General features: G+C 34.0%; 1 protein-coding gene across 1 annotated transcript in view; it reads left to right on the top strand.

Moving 5' to 3' along the window:
* The first annotated feature begins 7,532 nt into the window (after positions 1-7,532).
* The window catches only part of ovo (transcriptional regulator ovo), a 42,777-nt gene continuing 31,451 nt past the window's right edge, over positions 7,533-18,858 (top strand). The window contains 1 exon segment of the mRNA XM_023158936.2: positions 7,533-7,880. Coding sequence (XP_023014704.2) covers positions 7,742-7,880 — 139 coding nt within the window. The 5' untranslated portion in view covers positions 7,533-7,741.

Genomic DNA, 18,858 nt, shown 5'->3' with positions numbered 1-18,858 from the left:
GCCTTTGTGGCTTCTTTTGAATGCAAATCGGTCAGGATATACGGGGCATGAGAAACAACAAAAAAGCTGAATAAATTTGAATTCGAAAGGTGTAAGGTGTTTTATTTAATGACAGAACCTCATATAACTAGTCTAATGGAAATGCGGACTCCGTATTCATTTTCATCCAACATTTTCATATTTCGATAATGGGAAGTAGCCTCTTCGTGGAATTGTTTCAATAAACGATAGCGGTGGAACTTCATCACTTTATGCATATTTTTTATGCCTATTTTGTACATTTAAACCTACACAAGCCCATAAGGTTGGCCTAGGATAAGAGGTCCATTTTACACTGGTAAAAAAATTTCCACCGGTACCGGTGGCAATTTAATTACCGCCCATATTAGCGAGAAATTACTTTCGTGTGTGATCTCACATTCCATGCGGAATATTATTTTGTAATTATACCCTGAAGACAAGTGTGGAATTTTTCAGTGTGATTTTTCATTTTGAGTGTACTTTTGTGTTGAAATAAAACTTTATAGGGTAAATTTGCGATATAAATTTATATCGAGATATTACACTCTTGACAGAATTTTACAGTAGAATTTTACACTCTTATATAATTTCACAGTGGAATTCTATATCTGATAAAATTTTACTGTGTAATTTTTCATTTACGGGTTATATTACATTGGGATATTCCGTTGTAAGAAGGTCCGTATTCAGAGTAGTTTTGAAGACAATGATACCTCAATCGGATGTTGACTCTTGACTCTTAAGTGGCCATTTTTAATCATAATTCAGATAATTGAATGCACAAGACATATTACACACTGATATATTAAAAAAATATGTATATACAAAATAGGTTCATATACATTCTTGAAATAAAATTCTACAAAACATTTTATTTCATTTTCAAAAAAGTCAAATAACAGTACAAAATAAAAAAAACATTCTTCAAATTAACACATTTTCTTTCTTGCTCATGGTGGTATTATTCGGAAAGAGAAACGAAAGTAATATTTCTTTTTCTTTTTTCCTCAATTGCTGTTATCATCCTGAAAGATAAATGAAATACCATCAAATGAATAGGTTTAGAAATCTAAAAATACAGTAAGTTGACGAACACACATTCCTAGAGAAGAACTACTACTAGTTTGACTTCAATATTAATATTTCTCAAAAATTTTTGATACATAATCAACCGTTTAAATAAAAAATTAGATTTTTCCAAATGTTTTCCAACATTTTCTGAAATATAGCAAATATAGCTATAATGATATGGTATGAAGTGGTCCTAAAGTGTTTCTCGATTCCCCCAATTTTGAGTTCCAACTTGCCTCCCATCGCAAAAATGTTTTTAAGTTCAATAATAATAATCACAAATCCTCAAATTAATCCAAAATTATGAGAGATACGAATAAAACGTTCAGATATTTTTTAGGTGAATAAAATTACGATTTAACATTGTCCGATATTTGCAACCACCAATACGAAACTTTATTCCTCATCGAAATTCATTTTTAAAATGGATCGTTCATACGGCCTCACTGATGAGTCACGCCACTGCTATCGAGTATATCTCTTTTTCTCTTTTTCTCAATACCATTCAGTCATTTTCACAAACATTTTCTAATAAATGTTCTGTAATTATTTGAAAATCAGTTAAAATATGTTGTACTATTCCATATAGTATGAAATAATTCGCGATGTGAGGTTAGGATTTACTTGTAATAAAAAAACACTTTATAACGAGAAAACTCAATGAATTCATTTGTTTATTGGACTAGTTATTGGAATTTTACAAGAAATGTACTCACCTTCTTACTTATTTTCACCAACAACCAAAATATTCTAATGCACACGTCAGACAAACCGATGCGCTTCTGTAGACAAGAATGAACAATACAATAATCACCCACAAATACAAGCGTAATTTTACATTCGATAAAGAGATGGCGAAAATTTACATTTCACTAAGGGGAAATATCCATTGTCCGGTTAGTAATTCTTTTCACATGAAATAATACGTTATGATTTCACACATATATTAGATGAATATTTAACTCTCAATGAAAAGTAAATTGCCTACTGAAATTACGCTCGGGGATGTGAATTATTCAATAGAGATAGTATATTTTCAATAAAACTGAAGTAATTTTCTTCGTTCGAAATGAAAAGTCCGAGGTAAATTTCAATCATTTTTCCCGGTGTATTTGTCATGGTTTAGGTTCTTGTGATGCACTGTTTGAAACCTTTAGTGTAGTAATTACTGAAGTTTATCCCAACACCGAACCGTTATATTAACACCTCGACACGTGTTTCGATCACCAACTGATCATAAAGTGATATTGAACCTTGGTGATCAAAACACGTGTCGAGGTGTTTAAATAACAATTTAGTGTTGGGATAAAACCCCAAGTGAACTTGATGATCACTTGGTGATCGAAACACGTGTCGAGGTGTTAAAATAACGGTTGAGTACATGTAATTAAAGTATTTTTGTAATTATCAAATAAACGTGGTTGAAGTGCACTGATTTGCTAATTTAAAAATACGTATAAGGGAATAGTTAACAGGTTAGTTAAAGTAGGATTTTAATTCGTTGAAATGTTATTTAAATAGAAGGAATAAATTAATGAAATTCTTCGGATCGTGGTTCAATATCGTAAATCGTAATAGTAGTATAGCAATTCCGTTGTAGTGGTGTAGTACTCGTAGTATATTCCACAACAACGATTCATGGAGTGTCACTGATGAAAATTAATTGAGGTTAGAGCTATATTGTGTCGGAAATGATATAGTTATGTTGAACGATATTTACAGCTATTTCTGGTGACTAAGAAGTGATATTTGAATAATTGTGTGAGGTACGACAAGAATATAAACGTGCGGTATGGGGTTGACAAATATGAAATATGCTTAGTGAACTTCAGTTGGTTGAGAGTTTCAATAAAGTTTGATGCATGATTTAGAGAAAATATGACATACATTTGAGAAACTTGACACATTTTTTGATAAAGTTTTACTTACACCACTGAATAAATAAATAAAGATAATTTTCGTGAAATATAATAAAAGGATGGAAACTGATTAATAATTTCTATATAGAGTTTTCAAAAATCCATTATATCCGCCTTATGTATTACCACATTTATCACTTCTCATTGTATATCAAGTGATGAAAATGGTTCAGTTTTAATTCACTTTTATCTGAGTCATATGACATTCAAACTTGATGATTCAACATTTTTTTGTCACAGCCAAGCTACTCTAAGAGTCGGAAGTGAGTTTTTTTATTTGTAACCAGGGACGCCAGTCTATGAAAAAATAAGTAGGGGAATATACAAAATAATTGAAGATGCAGAATATACTGACATTCTTAGACGTTTTGGTGAAGAGGACCGACACTAAGTGGGAAACATCTGTATACCGAAAACCCACTCATACGGGACAGTATCTGAACCACGAATCCAACCACCATCAATCGACTAAAAGAGAAATCATCAAGACTCTATTAGACCGTGCTGTTGGGCTTTGTAATACGAAGGAAGGTCTCGAGAAGGAACTAGACATCATCAAAAATGATCTTCAACGGAATGGCTACTCCAAAGCGATGGTAGAAAAGACTTTGGCTAGAAGACAGCAGGAGCCTCGCAAGGAAGAGAAGCCGTCACAACCAGTGCTTGCACTTCCCTACATCAGAGGATTATCGGAGAGGATAAGAAGAATTGGTTTCAAGTATACAACATCAGAATCTGCTTCAGATCCGGTAACACTATCCGTAGCAGCCTCACGAAAACCAGGCCACCAAACGCGGACTGCGATTCCAAGAATTGCATTTATCGGATACCCTGTGAGTGGGGAAAATCCTATATTGGTGAAACTAAGAGGCCATTGAATGTTCGCATTGCCGAGCACAAGAAACACACACACCGAGGGGAAACCTGCAAATCAGGAATAGCAGACCATGTTTGGACCCATCAACACAACATCGAGTGGTTCCAAGCTGAGATCTTGCACAGAGAGGAACATTGGTTTAGGAGAAAATTCAAGGAAGCCGCATACATGTTGTCCAACAAAGTATTCAGCCAAGCCAGCGTAGAAATACGCAACATATGGAAACCCATCATCAAGCGAAAAATGACCAACTCCCACCAAAAGGGTCACCTCCCACGGAACCAGTGAAGCGGAAAATGGAAAGCGGGGATAAGTGAAAGTATACTCGAACGACCTATAAATAGTCATCTCTCGGAGGAATCAGTCCAGTCATCACCCGAAGACGATTGTAGATACTAACAATCGAAACGTCGTGAACTAACGTGACTTGGAATCTCTCCAGTTTTTATTTTATTTTTTTTTTCATTTATTTATTTTTATTCATTCAATTGTTCTGTTTTTACTTGTTTTTTATTTCACTATTATTTCATTTCAGGCTTATTTTGGTTAATATAATTGTTATTTTCAGCTATTCATTTTCAATTCTTCTTTCTTAGTTGTTTCAGGGATTTCAAATCATTTTATATAGTAGACAATGGAAGTTCGAACTAGTGAAATTCATCATGAAACATTGTCAATCACCTTCAAACAAATACTGAAACATATAATGTGCCCATTAGTAAACTTAGTTACATATTTGAAACGAGTGAACTTGTATATATTTCACTAAATAAATGAATAATAATAAAAAATATAGTAGAACAAATATTTTTTTTTAAATATCGTAAGTTGAATTTAACTTAATGCAGGATATCAAAAAACTATTTGTGAAACGGCCGCTTTCAAGTTGCAATCAACTCACATAGACTTTTGAGAATGTGTGAATTTTTTTGGTTTTATTGCAGAGAGCAGTCAAACTTGTATGTTTCTCAAATCTTATAAATATACAGCAATACAGCATTATTCCTCATCCAATTGAGTATCATGAATACATTGTGCGTTTAATTTTTTTATGGACAAAATACAAGCACTTAAGGCGCTCTCAGAGCGGTGCCTGTGCAAAAGTAGCGATTCACATTGGATTCGAATCGCTGGAGATCAAATCCATTTGGAAAAACGTTCTAAGGAAGTTTATTCCACATAAACGCAGTTCTCCAGATGAAAGAGTTCTTGAACAGTGAAGTTCGAGGTGTACTGAGTTGAACCTCGAAACGATGAGCAGCAACAGCCCGTCGCGTATTTCTGATATGTGCCGCTCTTGGTGGAATCAAATATGTCAAGTCACTTGAATATACAGGGTATGTCATATTCAATGATCTATTAGACGTATCTAGAGAACAAAAAAAGATGAGAGTTTCAAATTTTGATTATCGATGTAGATGGCTGAGATCGATCGTTTGAAAATATTTTCATCACCGCATTGTTGCCACATCTACATGTAACAGACATCAACTTGGAAATTTCAAATGGAACACCCTATATATTATATCATTTTTAAATTTTACATCGAAATCTAAATTACTTCTGTGAACCATGTTCTATACCTATCTCTCACCCTTTTTAAAATATTAATTATTTTGTAATTTTTTTTGGCGAAAACATGGTATTTTTAATATTCAATATCGCATGAACTAACTGATACACTGAACTCAAATTCTGGAAACATTAAGATAAGGTATGGTGGTTGTTATATCAGAACGAAACTCAAATCGTATTTTATACAGAGTGTCTGAAAAATACGTCTCAATTTGTATCTTTGAAAAACGACCATAACTATTTTTTTCAAATGGAATACCCTGTATATTATTCAATGTTCGAATTCAGCCAACCAATGTGAACAATGTTCGCAATATTATCTTCTTTTTTTTTTAGTTCAGATGATGTGGTGCTGCAGGTTTTTCCGGGTTTTCCTGCAGCTGAAAAAGCAAATGCGCCACTGGAATCAATGAAGTCGCCCCGGAGCGCCAATTAATTTTTATTGTTATTTTTATTTTATTTTTATCGTTTAGAATAATTTTTGTTATCAATTTAATTTTGAAAAGTGTTCGTTATTCTGTCAAAATAGTGATGTTTGTCATACACCCACTATGAAATTTCATTCATGTATTCTTTAAACCTTTCTGAACTAATATAAAGTTATTATTCATTATTCAATACATTTTTCGCCGAATTTTGTATTTGAAGTTGTTATAATTATTTGTATAGAAGCAAAAAATTATAGAATTCATATCTCATAAACGATAAGAGACAGGTATAGGACATAGAAGTGATTATTTCGACGAATGAATATTCCCTCACGTGAAGTAAATGAATATAAAACAAATTTAGGATTTTCAGAATTGGAATAATTATTATTATCCATCTTCACTATTCAATATGACAGTCGAACTATTTAAACAAGTTATTATCAAATCCATTCTTTTGTTGTTTAAATATGATTTGGATCATAAAACACCATTATCCGTGCCGAAATTCAGTTGCAAAATTCAAAATTATTGTTTAAAACTCTTTCGAGTAAATGATTGGGAATAGAAAAAGATTCACCATATGTATTGAAAGTTCAGCCTGATTTAGTAATATTCAAAAGTATTTCTTGAAAAAACAATCTCAGTTTGTTAATGTTCAATCTGAAGGAGTAAATTTCCAAAGGCTCGAGACCTACGCCTACGAGACCTACAGACACTCTGTATGAAATAAGATTTGAGTTTCGTTCTGAAATAACGACCACCATACCTTATCTCAATGTTACCAGAATTTGGGTTCGATGTATCAGTTAATTCATGCGATATTGAATATTAAAAATACCATGTTTTCCTCAAAAAAAATTACAAAATAATTAATATTTTGAAAACGGTGAGAGATAGGTATAGAACATGGTTCACAAAAGTGATTTGGCTTTCGATGTAGAATTTAAAAATGATATAATATATAGGGTGTTCCATTTGAAATTTCCAAGTTGATGTCTGTTACATGTAGATGTGGCAACAATGCGGCGATGAAAATATTTTCAAATGATAGATCACAGCCATCTACATCGATTACCAAAATTTTAAATTCTCATCTTTTTTTGTTCTCTAGATACGTCTAATAGACCATCGAATATGGTATGGAATACCCAGTATATACAAGTATACATAGCATATATAGAATAGAGACAAAGACACAAATCTCCAACCCTTTTTCGAGAAAAATTCACTGGAAAGTGAATATATATGTATATATATACATACATATTATATAATCACTTTCCAGTGATTTTTTCTCAACCCGATTCAATTTTATTAAATTACTTCTTTGCCATTGTGGTAAGCACATAAATGTGTAACAAAACACGACCAACAATTTTCCCTCATGTCTAATCACATTCAACAATACATCTTATAGAATTCCGGTACTCAAAACCCAGCGGCAAAACGCGTAAAACCTCTACCCAAAAGCCACACACGTACCGCCAAGTACCTGAGTACTCAGACTTATCTCCCCACCACCGTTATCCTTGCGCCAATGCCATGATAGTTGGAATAGGTAACCTCTACAGGTTCACCACGATCGACGAGAGGTTTTGGGGGGGAAGGGGGGCCACACAACGGTTCGCATCGTTGGAACTACAAGCGGTCATCAGTCTTAACAAGGACTTGAGTCTGATTGACACGGACGGATATTTTTAACTGTTTATCCTGCATAAAGAACCTCGAAGGATATCTCGCGCAAGGACGAAGGATTTTCTTGTGTTGTGATGTGAACTCTGTGACGATTCAGTGGTTGGTGTAGATTTTTTTTTGGTTTTTGATGACACTGAAGTGACTCGGGCAAGATGCCGAAAATATTTTTGATCAAAAACAGGTTGCATCAGCAACAGTTGAGACTCGAAATTCAGAACGGTGGTAACGGGAAGAATGAGTTGGGGATCGGGGAGTCTCAGCCTTTGTCGCTTATTGTGCAGAAAAAGGATGGTGAGTTTTGACAAGAATTTTTCATAGCGCGGTCACTTGACACATCAATCCAATACTCATTTTCATGAACAAAATTTTCAAATAGATTAGATTTCAATATGAAATATTAATTCCCAAATAGATTTATTTTTTGGATCGGTAAAGAGCTTGTTTGATTTGAATTATTAGGATTGTATGTAATCGTACATTTTGTCAAAATAATTAATTTTCAAAGATGGAGTTTATACATATTATGTCGTGTTAGTAATATTTCAGAAGGAATTAATCTCAGGTTGGGTTCTGTTTCCTCTTTTTCCAAAAGTTTAGACCTCTGTTAAGCTAACCAAACCACAGTAGATTTATTTTAAGACCATAATTTCAGGATAATTTTAGGCTAATTTTGAACTTCCCAATTTTTGCTATTCATTTAACGGAACCACCGAAAAAAAAATATTTCGCTATATCAGACTAGGAACACCACAAATTAATCTCATTTCAAGCTCCTTCCACCGAATTTCCATGTGTTGTTTTTTTCTCAAAAATCGATGGGTTCTACCAGCTTTACCGTTAGGCTGTCTGAATCAAATCGAAATCTTTCCATATTTGGAAATTATGAACTTGCAATAAATCTAAGAATTTAGGCTCACATCATGCCACTTCAATAATTTTTTCACCGCTCATCAATTGAATGTTTTCACTATTAGAGTTGGCTAGTCTTCAACTTTCTCATCTTTTTTACAAATTATGGAAAATAATCCTCAATAATAAATAATATTCGAATTTAGTAACGAAGGAGCGCCAGCCTGCGATTACATAAAATACAGAACTCCGTTGGATAAACTTGAATTTAATGGTTTCAGGAAAATTAGTTTGCGGTGGTTAAGGTCGTATACTTGGTCGTAACCAGTAAGCTGACCATTATTCACGGCTTGGAGCTATTAAATGCGGTGTGCTCCAAAGCTCAGTTTTAGGGCCTAGGGAAAATCTGTGGCTTATTTCAAAAATTAGAGACGCCTAGAGGAGCTATCATGAAGCCAAAAATGTATTGAGGTTTTTTAAAATATTGATATTTTTGAAACGAAAAAGTAAAACTGAAGTAAACGAAAAAGGAAGTCTTGACAATTGAATCATATTTACGACCTGTGGCATCGTGAGAAGTTTAAATGACGGTAAAAAATCTAAATATATAATATTAATGATTGTGGACATATAAACTTGGCAGATATAACTGATGAAACTGAATTGAATGAGTATGTGATAAAGCCTAAATTTTACAAAAATTTGTGGGTTATTTCAAAAATTAGAGACGCATAGAGGAGTTATCATAAAGCGGAAACGTATTGAGGTTTTTTAAAATATTAGGTTGAAATCCAACAAAAAATGTTCAATAAGCGTTTTCTTCTTTGAATTGAAAGGAGTATATTTTTAAGAGATTTTTGGTAAAGAAAGGTTTTGGCTTTCTACTTTTCCATCTTCATTCAAAAAATGTGGTAATCTTCCGGAGAAAGGATGGCAGCAATCAATTTCAAAAAAATTAACCATATACAAAAATATTTATATCATGCAAAGAAGTAACTTTCAGACACAAACTGGAAGGAAAGCCTTCTCGAAACAGCTACTTTCATATAAACGTTTAATTACACGAAAGAAGGATATTTTCGAAACAAATACTTGTATATGAACTCTGAATTATAAACGATTTGGTGTTGGGAAAATACTCCAGTAATATTCTGAATTATACAAAAAATATTTTTCTTTATTCAGTTTGTATTCCGTACATTCGTTATGGAATTGAGTCATGTATCATTCACAGGATTGCTACATGGAACACTGTCATCCTCACTGGTGGACATCGATGTTTCGGCATAAGACACTCACCTTATCGCCTCATCAGCACCAAATCTCAATAACATTATAAGATGAAGTACTCAGCTCATTCATAAAATTACGACTTCATGTCACGAATAAGTTTAATTAACCTACATCTATTTCAAAATTCTCTTAATTTTTTTTATATTTTTTATTTATTTTCACATATTTCGGTTAACTGTACGGATTCTCGAAACCATGAGTGTAAACTTACAAAACAAAAATACGTTTTGATTTTGCCGGTAAAAATAGTGTCGTAAAATTGACAGCCAAAATAGTTTCACTCGAAAAAATTAATAAGTACTACTTGCAATATTCTGCAGACATTTTTTTCGTTTTTTATAGCTATTACATGGACATTGATAAAGTTTTGCTGTATGCTTGATTTGAATCTTGCTGAGAAAAAGTTTGTAAGGGAAAAGTTTGTAAGGGTATTTCATCAAAACCACCTTCACAATTATTCAAATAATATCCAACTATAATGGAAACATTAATTGAATTGAATGAATAAATCGGTTTGAACTAGAAACTTGCCTTTCCACACTCTGATTTCGTCCACAAAAATGACATGATTCATGAGGACATCTCCAGCGGCATCGTCAGTACATTGAAGTTATAGAAAAGATTTTGATCTGTTTCCAATATTCTTTCTGAAATTGTGATAAAGCATTTGTCAAAATTATTGCATTCGCCCATCGGTACTCAAGTGACAGATCCGTAATGCGAAACCGCACTTATAAACAAAAGAATCCCGTCAACCACAAACCATCCTTTATCTCAACTTGGACAAATGAACAAACAAAACAACTGTCGATCGCCATTACACGTAAGTGTATTTATCGCTGACGAAATTCATATGGAAAACGATACGGCCTTCTCCGTTTGGATACTACAATGTCATCGTGTGGGCCTTCATGTAGTCTAGCAGCACATAGCACACTTGTTTCGCATTTGCATATCTGGCGTATTCGTCTTTTGTTCGTAGTTACGGTATACGGTTTTCACGCCTGAAAAAATCCGAAGGGATTCAACAGGGTGAGGCACGGAATCACAGGTGCGGTTGTAATAGATGAGAGAGTTCATAGATGGACTGTTGAGAAGTTCTCCAAATTGCATTTTACAAACTTTTTGTTTTTAAATTGAACATCTTTTTGTATAACTCTTTGCACAGCTTGACTGTAACGATAGTACCATAACAATGGGATATATTGAACCTATTTTCGAGGAGGGAAGCATTTTTTTTTATGTTTTGATATATAAAGTCGACGATAAATGAATTCATGATTGAGAGAAAAAATGAAGTTGTGAAATCGTCAAAACAATGTTCAGGAAGAAAAACTGCAATCAAATGACTATTTTATTCCAAGAAAGTAATATCCATTCTCGAAGAAATAATAGGAGGCTTGTGAGAAGACCTGAGTTTATACGACTCCAATGATAAAGAGGAAGAAATTGTAGAAAACTTCAAAGGAATGAAATTTCAGCTGGTAAAAACAAATCAGAAAGTCGCTCTGGATCAAAATTGATGAAATTACTTGCTGATAAGGCAGATAATAGGATATACCGTTAAAAAGATGTAGCAAGACAAAAACAATACAAGTTCAAGTAACGCATTTTTAGAAGGCTGGTCTGCCGGAATAAAGTCGCATTTTGAAAAGGAATACAACTGAGTATTACCCACATTGAAAGTTTTGATGGCTTTGTTTGGGACGGTTTATTGATGTTTTAGTAGGAGCATTCTTGCGATCATCATGAAAACATGAATGACAATGTATTTGCAGAATATTTTGAGCAAATGTTAGACCTCATTCCATTTGATTCTGTAATTGTGATGGATAACGGAACCTCGAACGCAAGTTATCATTCCAGAAAAGTTGAAAGAATAACAACTTATGCATGGAATGGCTTTGACAAAAATCATACCATCTAATGAACGTATGGTTACAAGAGAACTAAGTATAATTGTTGTTAACAATTGTTGTGTGTACAATCACTTTGTAAGATTGATTGTAATTATTATTGTTTTTCATCCCAAATGACAATTCCTTCCCACCTACGCACATATATGTTCTTCTGCAGGATAATAATTTTTTCACTGCTTGTCATTTTCTTGATAATCGATGTAGTATTGGATAAATTTTATCAATATTTTTGATTGGGTTCAGCTAGCTCAACATCGATCTAGAAGCTAGCGAACTCACAATATATCCGTTAAATGAAGATACAAAAATTCGGAAGCAAAGTACAAATTTAATAAAAAATTATGATCTAAAAATGGGGATGAAAATAGTGGTTCTGCTAATTTGACACAAGTCGAGACTTTTATGGTCTCAACCCATACGACCATTAATTACATAATTATAGTCATAATTTAATAATTATATCACTTCCTGAAGCTGTTGTCAATCCGCTTATCAAATATCGACAAACGCGAAAGCAAATCTATCCCCGTTCATTACAATACCACAGATTAAATACATACTCGTATTTTTTACAGTTGCGCCAAGCGAGCGTAACTCTTAACGAATAATATAACTTATTAATCGAAGTTTAGCGATAATAACCTTGGCTTTTAAAGTACATTTACATTCAGAAGGAATTGAACGCGATCAGGAATTGACCTTTGCATGAAAAGAAATACCGTACGTACAAGAACGTTTTCTGCGCGTTACGTAATTAGGAAAAACTCGATTGCTTCTTAATTAAGTGCCACTTACAATGGCATGGATAAAATGTAGTCGAGTAGTGAGGCGTATTCATGCGAAGGATAAATGTTATTTTCAAATCGTTTTGAAAAGGAATATTTCAATATCCATTCTTATGTTATAGGGAATTCAAAATAAGCAATACTCCATCTGGTGTTGACGTTGTGAACTAGAGACGACTTATGTTTATCTTGGTCGTCATTTGTCGCTGTTATGATATTCATTCTTCAATCGAATTGGTGAAGTTTTGTCGAATATTCCTCTGTGTGAGATGTGGGCATTTTATATGATTGAGACACCTTCAACAAACAAGTTTCACTTTAAACACATCTGCATTACCGGGTGCATTATACTTGAACCTTTCTTCAACCTTACCAAATAATTAATTGTTAATGAAAACAATATAATTTTGTTATAATGTGACCAAATACATAAATCATAAGCAAGTATAAAAATATTAACAAAAATCAACGTATAAACCATCAGAAACCAAATTTTAACTCAAGTTTCAAGCAGTTGCACTCCGAAAAAATTCGTGGAAGAAAATGGTTTTTGGATCCTCGAACAGATTTTCCAAACATTAGTAATGGAGTCGGAGTCGGTCGGTAGCCAGGCAGTTGACGTGGGTGCTTTGTTCACTCACTCGAATTGACTGCCGTGTTGGTCGGTGGTTCAACCCTAGTCTGAACGATCGATTTTCACTTGCTATCGTCCAACCCGTGTTAGGTATCACACGTTAAAAGGTAAGACCTCGTTAATCCTTACCTCGCACAAGTTTCGACTTCTGAGGGTTGTCGTTCGTAGGGGTGCGACAGTTGATTAACGGAAAAACAGATTTAAAACAAACAGATTCAAACAGATATCATTCACAGGATTCCTACACTGGAACACTGTCATCCTCACTGCTAGACATCCGATGTTTCGACGTAAGACACTTGCCTTAACGGCTCTTCAGGAGCAAATACGAATAACATATACTTTTTCAATTGAAACAAGATTCATATGGCTGGGATTCAATCAAATAAAGGAATAAATGCTATTTACGTAATATCATCAATGCCACCGGTGGATTCAGTCCATTCCGTGATAAAAAGGTCGTAATTATGAACGAATGGAGTGTTTTTTCTCTTAATGAATTGTTAAATAGAGTTGAATAACTCCCCGTAGTATCGAGAGTTATTCAATTCTATTTGGTCATTCAGTAAATTAACCGAATTCCCAAATCTATTTATTTCTAGACATTCTAGAAGATTGAGTTTTAAACTTCTGCTAAAAGGTGGTTTACAAATGTGAAATTGGTCTTTCTATTTAAGAAACTACTTCTGTGCTCTTTAATTCGTTGGGAAAAGTTCTCCCTGTTTGGCCAATTTACAGTTTTGGGCAAGAGCCACAAGTCAGCTTATATACTCCTGATCTATCCGACACCTAAGTTTTGTCTTTATTGTTTTTAATAAATTTACTTAGATTTTTAGTCGTTCTGTAAGCTACGTCTATGCATTCTTTAAAAAAAAAGTGCGATAGTGAGTTCACCAAAATATGATAATGTCTTTTAGCTTGGGTAGACCTGATCCATGGCTTACTTTTGTAGTTTTTTGGTTAGTAAAGACACGCCCGGAGAAGCAATTGTATGGCAAAACACGTGTTACGTTTTTGTAAAAGTGTTTAGTGAAAATCTCACAATAAAGTGTTTTTTGAAAAAGTTATGGATTTTTATCAAGTATCGGCCAATTCCATTATATATCTTTTTGATATACTTAATAATATTTCGAATTGGTAAAACATAATTAAGTAAAAAAAAAATTGAAATGACAAAACTGTTGAGGCTTCCGCGGCTGATGTTTTCAGTGTCACTATTTTTATTCGGGTTTGAAGGCCGTCGATATTTGAAATTTCTTCCTGACGTTTCGCCAGCGCTAGTGGCTAGCTTCTTCAGAGGTGTATACATCTTGAGTTTATCTCCAATGCCTTATCGCCAGCGAAACGCCAGGAAAAAATTCCAAAACCCGAATGAAAATAGTGACACTGAAAATAGAAATTACTATCTCTCAATGACAACAATACCTCAAATTGAACTGAATTTACTAAATTTTTACTGATTGTCACACCGATCTGTCACTCAATTGTTTCACTTTGCATAACCAAGCACCTCATTCCAGATTCTTTATTACACGGTGCTCACTTCCGTAAATAAATCATTCGCCACGTGACTTATGAAAAATTCTTCCGCTGCAACTTGTCAACGTGTTTATCTTCTCAAGGAGAGCAAACTTCAAAAAAGCTCCAATGTATTTCCCAAGCAAAGGAGTGCCAAATGTCGGCGACCGCATTTCTGAGTATTACTTGAAAAACCTCCTTTATATTTATCTAAATTTAGTATAACCGCTTCAGTTGTTTTCTTGCTTGCATTGTTGAATAAATTAAATACTGGAAAATAACGTATAACTACGTGAGCGGCATGTAAATGTTTGATATCCTACGAATACTTTTAGCATCGTGCTTTGAAAAATCGAGGTACCTTGAAAGCGGCTTTCTTTGCTTCTTGCTGGTATTTCATTTCGTTACTTTTGTGTCATACCACAATCAATATAGGTCTTTGTTTTTGGATTTTTTGCATTGTATTTATAATTAAAAAAAATCACTTCTCAAAACTAAACACATTTTCCTACAATAACTATTCATAACTTCTTTTAATTTTTTATATAGCATGAAAATGGAAATTGAAATATGCATTATTATGCAGTTCAAGTTCCAGAAACAAAAATCAAAATTAAATTTGATGAAACAACTTCTCCACCTATAATTTTTTTTCAAGTAAAAAATAACCAGCAGAATAAACAAATTGAAATTTTAATTTCTCTTACTCTGTCAGAGTTGATTTCTTTAATTTAAATAGGGATTTATTAGTGGACTAAACTCTTCTTCCTAAAATACTCATAATTTTTATAAAATTATATTTTTTGCACTCGTCACTTACTTTGAGCGTTATTAAATATTGAAAATGTAAATTACAATGTGGGGTACGTTACTGAAGTTGCCACGTTGAGGTGGGTTCGGCGAGTTTTGAAGCACATTGAAAAACAATTTTCAAAAAATGTATAGAATACTTTTTATTATATTATTATAATCTAGCATTCAAATTTTCTAATTAGTTTATTCAAAGTACCTAATTTTGCAATAAATTACTTCATTTATTTGAAACTAGAGCCGTAGATATTGCCATTATAATCACAATGCAGTTAGAAAACTATAATTTTGAATCGAATTTTCTCCAACTTTTCTTCAACTCACTATAGAAACGTTTTTTAGAAATTAATTTTATATTATGATCTGATGATCTGTTGAAAATATTCATGTACCGGACGTAGATTGATGTGTTTAAAATATTCTGAAAAAAATTTGGTGTCTGATATTATACTGACGGTAATGATCATTCGTCTTAAACACATACCTACTAAGAAAGTTGTATCTTAATGATGGTTTTTTCTTACACTTATAGTATAATAAAGAAAAATGACAAAGTGAATGAATAAATCATATAATGTGTAATCATTCAATATTGGTTGTGGTGCATTTAGTGTCAAAACAATTGAATCAGTTATTTGAGAAACCCCTTTTGTCAAAATTCATTATATTGTTACTATCACAATTTGACAAGTTCTGAAAAAAATGTTTCTAACGTTTTTAACTTGTGAAAGAACAATTACAAGCTGTCAAATTTTGATAGTAACAATATAATGCGTTTGGGTTTCTCAAAGGACTGAATCAATTAGTGTTGGTTCAATTAATGTTTATATATAACAATGAATTGGATAAAAAGTCCATTCTAGTTTATATTGTTCACTCTTTCTATTTCAATATTTATTATGTATTACGAGCAAAAAACTCGTGAATCATAGAGTTCAAAGCTGGTAGAATTAAACTGAATGTAATTAATACATTGCTGACCACAATGAAGTACTGATGGTAAAGTGAAATTGTACAAAAATATATAACTATAGCCCCCGTCATTTTAGGGAAAATCCAGTTTTTATAAATAAGAACATCACCTAGACCTTTTTACTATTACAAAAATCAAAAACAGCGCCAAATTACAAATACCTACAGTCGTATATACTGGTCTTCATTCACCCTGATGAAATTACAATTTTTCTACTAATTGCGTTACAGTCCATGTAAATCCAAGTAAATTTTCAATACACATTGTTACTTATCCTAGTTTATATATTTGTGTGTTTTTGAAAACTGTTTTTCATTATTTAATTAGAAAAATAGATCGATAATACATGTCTAGGAAAATGTATATGTAAACAGCTACAAATCAATATTAATACCTACTTATTTCATGAAAAGTGTAATGAGGTTCTTTGAAATGTGTATTTCCTGAAAGCGTAATTTGTCATTAAGAAAAGAAGTTTCCATATTTCGAAGAAACCGATTATGTTCTATTTTATTGAAATACCTGCGGAACGCCACACTATTTAAGTTACACTAGATTTTGGATTTGAAGTAGGTAGACGTGAATTTCCCTGTAAAAAACAATCTACTCAAAGGTTGGTAGACCATGTTACCATGTTCCGTGGCTGCAGGGTACTAATTGCTACGTAAGTAGCCCCCCTACGTCGCCCCTCTACGAACGACAACTCTCAGAAATTGCGAAACTTGTGCGAGCTAAGGACAAACGAGGTCTTACCTTTTAACGTGTGATTCCTAATACGGTTGCAGAAACATCCCAGCTTCAACCAGATGAATTTTCTCGAGAAAAATATCTGGTAGAGGTGGAAATCAAACCCACGGCCTTCCGTTTGTGAGTCGGGCGCACTACCACCGCGGCCAACTCCACAAGAAGATGCTCCCTTGATGCTCCCTTGATGCTCCCTTGATGCTCTCAGATAACCTATAGTTATCTAGGCGGCTTTCTTCACATTTAGTTACATAAAAAGTTACACGGAGCTAAATCTGATGAATAGGAGGATGTTCTAACACAGGGATCTCATCTTGCTGAAGCATTGTCCCGATGAAACATCCACGATTTGTTCTTCTACAACTCTGGTTGCTTTTTTCTTACTCGCTCACAGAGGGTAGGTAAAACCGCAAGATAATATCCTTCATTCACTAATTGTCTTGCAGGAACCCAATTTACATATAGAATGGCGTGGATGCCGATAAAATCAATAATCATGACCTTATATGTTGATTTAGACATTCGACCTTTCTCCAATTTGTGGCGCTTAATTTCTGGATCAAAGGAAAAAATACCATGATCTCGACCGTGATTCATCGCATGTAATAACTCTTTTCAACATCAAAGGATGCAGTTTTGCCAGGATCACCCTGGCCGACCCTGGGAAGCTGGCGCCGAAAAAATATCTGGCGATGACCAACAGTAGGATTTCTGACTGGCCACTGTCAACTAAGGAAACACCTCCATATTATGGGGTTAGCGGACACACCTCTATGCAGGATGTGTGAACAGGAAGATGAAACTGTCAGGCATGTCTTATGAGAGTGTCCGGAGTTATCGTCAGTAAGTGAGTGTGTGTTCGGCCAGCCTGCCGATATAAAGGAGATGTCTTCTATAGACCTGTCCACCTTCCTGGAAAGAACAGGATGGACGATGACCTAGGAGGACAACTCCTTGGAAGGATGTACAATAGGTCACATGAGGCCTAAGTGATGTGAGCCTACACTAACCCTTCCTACTCTACAGATAAAGAATTCTTTCCAACAGTTCAGAAACTTACTTGATGTTTTTCAAGATGTCAGAATAAAACTCGTGGGTCCTTTTGTCCAGACTTGAGATTTTAGGCATTATGTTGGAACAGACTTTTGTCCATGTGTGATTTATCCAATTGATTTTTTGTCGATTCAGTCTCGCCACTCACACGGTGATCTGGAAAGATGACGTTGCCGATTTTCTCGGTGTTTTTATCCATTTTTGAAGTTGAAGAACGCCTTGAGCATGGATCGTGTTTGTCTCCTCGGCGTTCTTTGAAACGATTGTATCACTCAAAAATACGTATACGTAACATACATTCATCTCCATACATTTATTGAAAAAGGGAATTTGAGTCTCTAACTGAGCAATCTAAAAATCCAACTGACCGGAATGTGAAAGGGTGGATGTTAAGTGACTCGGCAACATGATATTCCACTTCGAGGCTCTCACCGAACTCCTGTTCCGTTATTTTATAAGCACACTTCGTACTGAAGATAATCCACTTGATTTAGTTGCAATATTTACACCTTAATGACTACAGCAACCTTCACCTCTGGATTGTTTACTCTTTCTGATTTTGCTCACGGTAGATTCATAAGATATCCATCACATGAGAAGGCGATAAGTCGCTTCCTGGTTGCACTAATCAGCGTCCCAGTTTTGTTAACCGGATTTGGAGATGGAGAAGAACTGAGAGATTATTGCCACC

This window comes from Leptinotarsa decemlineata, unplaced genomic scaffold (assembly GCF_025532065.1).
Source record: "Leptinotarsa decemlineata unplaced genomic scaffold, Ldec_3_MD MMD2_P_RNA_scaffold_6, whole genome shotgun sequence".
In the NCBI taxonomy this organism is placed as follows: Eukaryota; Metazoa; Arthropoda; class Insecta; order Coleoptera; family Chrysomelidae; genus Leptinotarsa; species Leptinotarsa decemlineata.
Note: the sequence above shows the minus strand (reverse complement) of the source record. Positions and strands in the feature narration are given on the sequence as shown.